This window comes from Ochotona curzoniae, unplaced genomic scaffold (assembly GCF_017591425.1).
Source record: "Ochotona curzoniae isolate NIBS_2020 unplaced genomic scaffold, NIBS_Ocur_1.0 scaffold_4701, whole genome shotgun sequence".
Taxonomy (NCBI): Eukaryota; Metazoa; Chordata; class Mammalia; order Lagomorpha; family Ochotonidae; genus Ochotona; species Ochotona curzoniae.
In genome coordinates this window covers 44,289,220-44,295,876 of record NW_024467122.1, presented here as the reverse complement: position 1 = coordinate 44,295,876, position 6,657 = coordinate 44,289,220, and the positions used below count along the sequence as shown (strand labels likewise).

Below are 6,657 nucleotides of genomic sequence, written 5' to 3'. Positions count from 1 at the left end.
ATCCACCTGGGAGTCTGTGGTTGAGAAGAGAATGAAGTCGTAAGCATAAAAAGGGATTAAAAGCAAATGCAGATACACCTATGTTGTGTGTGGGATCATTGCTGGCAACAGTACACTCCCTCCTTGTTTTAGAATATTAACAATGCCATTTGATAGCACCGGATGTGAGGAGTACTTCCTTATGCTGTTCAGGAGGATTAGTGTTGGTAAGACATACACTTGTAGGACAACAATGTTGGTGTTCTTTCTTCGCTTAGATGACTGCAGGTGACTCTGTCATTATTCAAATCATGCTATCTCCTTTTCCTTGCATTGACATTCTATTTTTTATCCCTTTAAATTACTTTGATATTCTTCTCCAAGATTTCTAATTCACCTTTCTTCATAGCTTTTCTTTTGCTGCCTGAATGCCAATTACCTAAACTGTGAAATAGGTGATAACATCCACAAACAAGTGAATGAGCTTTCCTGATTCCGGGGTTCCTTCCTGCATTAATCTTCATGGAAGTAGCAGTTTATAGGTTTGCATTTTTATCATAACCACTGATAAGAACTTGTTAATAATGCAGGCACTTAAATATCATTTGTATTGATTTTTAATTTGATAGGCTTAGAATGACACCGCAGCACTTGTATTTTTAAAACAGTGATTCCGTATGTCCTAACGTACACTAAATTTTTTTTCCAATAGCGTTTTATGAAAGGCAGTGTTCTTCACTCAGAAATGTTACTTAATTGAGTGAAGTGAGCTTTTAAATACTAGCTAGCAGAAAAAGCTTCCCAGTTGACATAGAGTGGTAACTTCAACAAGAGAGAAACTGAAATGGTGAGAATCATGCAGGCTGAAACAATGCTCTGAGCAAATTCAGAGATGACCAGGTCCACATGGAATATTTTTATATCTAATCAGAGAAAACTATCAGTTGACAATGGAGTTGGTTGGGTTCAAAACAGGAAAGTCAGCACGGTAAGCATAAAACAAACTGTGAACAAGTCTTTGAAATAAAAATGGTTAATAGTTCGCAAAGTGTGGTGGTGAGAATGCAGTTTTAATTAAAAAACAGGTGACCTAGTTTAATAGAGGAGTCTTACAGTGCAGATTTTGTGAACTGTTTCCAGGTGTTTATTATACATGACATTGTAAACATATGTATTCATGCTTTTATGTGTCTGGGTGATGACTCTATCTATATTCTAGTGAATTTCAAAATAAATAAGTGAATGGTTGACGCTTCAGTGACAGCGCAATGCCTGAAAGCTGCTACATGAGAACACTGAAAATGTGTCTGTTATCTCGCAAGGATCGTAGTCCTCGGAAAGCCAAAGCAGAGAACACAACTGCGAGCTGTGTAGCTCATTTTGGAGTGTTTAAAAATACCACATGTATTTCCATTGGAGCTTTTTCCAATCACTCATTTCATGTCTAACATCCTTTACACAAAAAGTGTGTTTCAGAAAAGGAGCAAATGCTGAGACCCACGGTTCTAGGGAGCAGAAAGGAAGTTCATGGAAACACATGGGCATTGAGCAGCACAATGTAAAAGCTAAACGGATACTAGGAGATCCATCCATCCACACCCCATACCTCCTCATTTCCAGACAGAAAATAAGAAATATATGTATACACACACACACACACATATATGAGCTATAGAATGAGCTACCAGTTCTTTCACACTTGTATCTCTAAAAGGATGCCACTACTTACCCTTACAGCTTTCTGTATTTTTATTTGAAACACTCTCCATTACAGTCACTCCTAATACTGATCTCTAAGCTGATTAACAGCCTGCTGTGATTGTTTCAATTTTCCAGCAACCAATTAAGTAGTTGTTCTAGACAGAACTGGCAACAAAAGGGTAAATGTAAATGAGAAACTCCAATCTTCTGGTTAAGGGAACAAAGTGAAAAAAGGATGAGGCAATGGATGGCAGTGAGGCAAGGTTGGCAATCTAGCTTCTCTTGGCAGGATACTGGGTCTCCTTAAATCCAAACCACAGCGGATAACCTGAGGAGTACCCAGTCTCTTCCATTAGTAACAAATAGGGGTAAATATGGCAGGGCATCTGTGTTTGCACCTGGAGAGGGGAGTCAGACAGCCCAGTCACTCAGTGCCAGGCACCTGATAGGTACACGCTGGCACCTAGATCCCATCCTCGGAGCGATGCAGCGTTACACCTGCATTTGCTCTTCAGCCAAAATGGACTCTCTTTGAGCTTTCTCAGCGCAGCATCAGGCATCGGACCCACCAAGCCGCCTCCTTCTCAGCCACCTCGTCCTTTCCGACGGAGATTTAAAAGCGTCCCCCTCCATCCCCGCCCCTCAACCAGACTCTGCAGCTAGCGCAAGAATTGCAGTGGTATTCCCCAAAGCAGAAAGCGAAAGGTGAGGGGCATACGGGGAGAAAACTACCCACTCTTATCCCTCCCCACTCACCCACGCGTCTGCTCCGGGCTCCCCCTCCTCCTGCCCCGGCGGGACACGGTTGGTGGTCAGGTGAGGTTACCTGGGCGCCCCGAGGAGCCCCCACAAGGCGCTGCAGCGCTTCCTGTCGAAGTCGTCCCACTCCCCGCGGGGCCCCAGGACTCCTGCCCCTCTCCCCCCCGCGCGCGTCCTCGGCCCCTCTGGCTCCGCCGCGCAGCGACAGCCGCACGCCGCGCTCGGCTCCCCTCCGCCGACCTGGCGTGACGCAGGCGGAGACTACTTAAGGGCGGATTAGAGGCGGCGGCCGCGGATTCCCCAGCCCTGCAGCCAGCTCGGCGCGCTCCGCCCCGGCCTCACAGCGCAGCGCGGGAGTGCCAGGTGCGGGCTCCAGTGGCAGGTGCGGGGGCCGGTGCCGGGACCCTTCCCCAGTCCCTAGCCTCTGGCGGACAGAGGTGTCCAGAGATCTGACTCGGGCGGGCGCCAGCTCGCGGACCTGCAGGCTGCCAGCCCCGCCCCGCCCCTCGCCCGGGCCACTGCGGGACCCGGACCCGACCCTCAGACGGTGCGGCAGGTTCGTGCCCACTCTCCGAATCGCGCCAACTGCCCAATCAGTAGGGGCGCACTTGGATTTCCTTCCCCATTTCCCTCTATTAAGTACAATAAAAGGGAGGGGGATTGTGAATATACATATTTTTAATTTGTTTGCTTTTTAACTTGGGAAGGCGGGGGCAAGTCGTTCCCAGCCGGGGGGTGCGGCCCGGGGAGGGGCCAGGAGCAACGGGAACGTGCCCGGTGCTGCCCAGTCTTTGTCTGCTGCCTCCGGATGCACAGCGATGGGGGAATGGACCATCTTGGAGAGGCTGCTGGAAGCCGCGGTGCAGCAGCACTCCACTATGATCGGGAGGTAAGGGCGCCAAACCAGCCGTCCGCGGGCCCGTCGGGTGGCCCCCCGGGAATCCCTTCTCAGATAAGACGGAGCCCCCCCAAACCTCCAGGCCATCCTCTGCCTCTTCTCCGTCGTTATGGGTCCATGCATTTGTGTTCCTGGTGTTGAGGGATTACCCAATGCCCGGTGATTCCACCCTCGTCCTGCTACTGCCGACTAGCTCCCCCAAGCCCTTCCCTGCAAAGCACCCTGGGGGCATGTGGTTCACTCTTCCCTCCTCAGAAAAGGAATTGTTAGCTCAATCTTGGTTCCCCCCCCCCCCACGCTCCAGAGTCAGAGCCAATCTCCATCCGGTTCTCTTAATAGCATCTACAAAGAAGGCAGGATTGTATTTGGACAGAGGAGGGCTAATAGGGAGACGGATTTGGCTCTTCAGATCATGTGTATATTTTCTCGAAAAAATAGTTATTAAACAAGACTGTTTTTGGTTGTTAGACTGTAGTGTCAGACATTTACACATCCAGTTGACATTTTTGTGCCTAGATCTCTATTTCCATACATATATAATGCATATATATGAACGTATTTTCATAGCTGTTTGTACATAGCTCTAAGTTCAATATTCCTATTGAGAATAAGCTAAATATGCACGTAGAGTAGTTACTTACACAGTGCGTAGTCATTGAAACACACACTAGCTGTTCAGATATTCAGTTTGCATTTGTCATACCCAGAGCAAGAATGTATTTGGCATCTCTGTACATCCCATATATAAGGGTGACTTCTGCATGTTACAATAGATCTTGTCCAGAGTGTGGTGATGGTGAGTGGTGATATCTGGGATCCCCATCCCAGTCCACAAGCACCTAGTGTAGGAAGAAGAGACAAAAATGTTTTCTGACTCCCAGTTCAGTACCACACATAGATGGACAGTTCCCTGGTCAAAGGGCTGATAAACATCAGAACAGCAAAAGGCAGGAGCAGGGGTTTCCTGCAGTGATGCAGCTGTGAGAACCTCTCTCCCTCCCTCTTCCCCTTCTCAGGATCCTGTTGACTGTGGTGGTGATCTTCCGGATTCTCATTGTGGCCATTGTGGGGGAGACGGTGTACGATGATGAGCAGACCATGTTTGTGTGCAACACCTTGCAGCCCGGCTGTAACCAGGCCTGCTATGACCGCGCCTTTCCCATCTCCCACATACGTTACTGGGTCTTCCAGATCATAATGGTGTGTACCCCCAGTCTCTGCTTCATCACTTACTCTGTGCACCAATCTGCCAAACAGCGAGAACGCCGCTACTCTACTGTCTTCCTAGCTCTGGACAGAGACCCTCCAGAGTCCATCGGGGGTCCTGGAGGAGCTGGAGGTGGGGGAAGTGGTGGGGGAAAACGAGAAGATAAGAAGTTGCAAAATGCCATTGTCAATGGGGTGCTGCAAAACACAGAGAATCCCAGCAAGGAGACAGAGCCAGATTGTTTAGAGGTTAAAGAGTTGACTCCACACCCATCAGGGATGCGCACTGCAGCAAGATCCAAGCTTCGAAGGCAGGAAGGCATCTCCCGTTTCTACATTATCCAAGTGGTGTTCCGAAATGCCCTGGAGATTGGGTTTCTGGTGGGTCAATACTTTCTCTATGGCTTCAGTGTCCCAGGCTTGTACGAGTGTAACCGCTACCCCTGCATCAAGGAGGTGGAATGCTATGTGTCCCGGCCCACTGAGAAGACCGTCTTTCTAGTGTTCATGTTTGCTGTGAGTGGCATCTGTGTTGTGCTCAATTTGGCTGAACTCAACCACCTGGGATGGCGCAAAATCAAGCTGGCTGTGCGAGGGGCTCAGGCCAAGAGGAAGTCAGTCTATGAGATCCGTAACAAAGACCTGCCCCGGGTCAGTGTTCCCAATTTTGGTAGGACTCAGTCCAGTGACTCTGCTTATGTGTGAGGGGTGAAGGCCTGCAGCATGGCATGTAGCCTTGGAGCAGATGACTGCTCAAAGGTGGCTCTATCTGCCCTCTTGGATGTGACTCTCAACAAGATGTAGCATAACTAAGACTTGTTACCAGAAGATCTTGCAACAGTTGTACAGGAGAAACAGTAGAACTACTACCATGTGGGACAGCCCTATTGCCACAGAAACATTTGGGCATTGTTTGAAATGGATGAAGTGGACTTCTTTTGACCCTCTTCCTTTATGGGCCGTCTGGGCCGTCCTGACCTTGAAAACCATGAACTTGCACAGCCACCAAGTAGGCTTGAGCTCTGCTGAGCTCTGTATCCTAGTGAATGGTGGGAATCCAACTCTGCATTGATACAAAATGTGTGACCTGTCTCAACACTTATCCCTGTAGCCTGGGCTGTGGGACTGACCTCCTTGAGGATCCTGTATGTATCTCCCCATCAGCATGCCCCTTTTCCTCAACCCAGGACAGCATGCCAGCTTTTTATTATTATTATTATTTTTAATCTGGCCTTACATTAGACCTAATGTGGTTTATCTGCAAGCTAGAAGGAACTACATGGGGTGCTTTCTGGAGAGTGGTGATGGCAAAGGTTTGCATTTGAACCCCATATGACTGGTCCTTAGTCATTATGAAAACCTTAGGAATGTCTCAGTATTTCCAGTTTTCTAACTCAAACTGCACTGGTGCTGTTTAATAGGGTGGGGATGGGTGGGAGGGAGGGAATTACAATATGCAACTTCTGTGAGATGGTTGTTACACTGTTTGGCATGTGGTTGTAAGCTTCAGGATAACTCTGCCTTCAAGCTTGTGGACTTAAAAAAAATATTTTGGGGGGTTAGTATCGAGGTTGTCTGCCTGAGCCACAGCATTTCTAACTGGTTTATTTCACTCTTTTTTTTTAATATGGTTATGTTGTGCAACACAGCTGCATGTTGTTTTGCCATGGTTTGAACTGACCTGTGTGCTCACACCAGAGACCTTAATCAGTCCATGTCAATCCTGATTCATTATTTGTAAGTTACACACACACACACACACACACACACTCTACTGGCCTAAAAAACCCAGATGTAAACACTATTGGCTAACATGTGTTTACAATATTTATATGAGACATATACCAAAGGTTCAAAAATGTATCACTTTGGACTGTGGATATGGTTCCTTCTCTTTGCTCTTATTTATTTAAGTGCCATACTGTACCTTCCAATTCCACTGTGTATTTAGTTAAAGCACTGGCCAAGAGTAACAGTTGGATAATGTGCTTTCATGAATCCCACTGTCTTCTTTAAATTATCATCATTTTTTATTTAGAAATGAACGTGTAATATACATCTCAAGATTTGTTTAAAATAAAGTTCTTGCCTTTTTTGTAAAATTGGATGTCTGC

The 6,657-nt window shown here is 47.3% G+C and overlaps 1 protein-coding gene across 1 annotated transcript; it reads left to right on the top strand.

The window, feature by feature from the left end:
* The first annotated feature begins 3,167 nt into the window (after positions 1–3,167).
* On the top strand, positions 3,168–5,272 carry GJD2 (gap junction protein delta 2). Its single transcript, XM_040969238.1, has 2 exons — positions 3,168–3,328; positions 4,354–5,272. The coding sequence occupies exons 1-2, from the start codon at positions 3,258–3,260 to the stop codon at positions 5,246–5,248; spliced, it is 966 nt and encodes a 321-aa protein (XP_040825172.1). The 5' UTR covers positions 3,168–3,257; the 3' UTR covers positions 5,249–5,272.
* The last annotated feature ends 1,385 nt before the right edge of the window (positions 5,273–6,657 follow it).

What these genes read in the sequence shown, in the direction of transcription:
- GJD2 (XM_040969238.1), top strand. Translation starts at nt 3,258, where the DNA reads ATGGGGGAATGGACCATCTTGGAGAGGCTGCTGGAAGCCGCGGTGCAG. An exon ending in CACTCCACTATGATCGGGAG is followed by an intron (nt 3,329 to 4,353) that starts GTAAGGGCGCCA and finishes TCCCCTTCTCAG; the next exon opens with GATCCTGTTGACTGTGGTGG.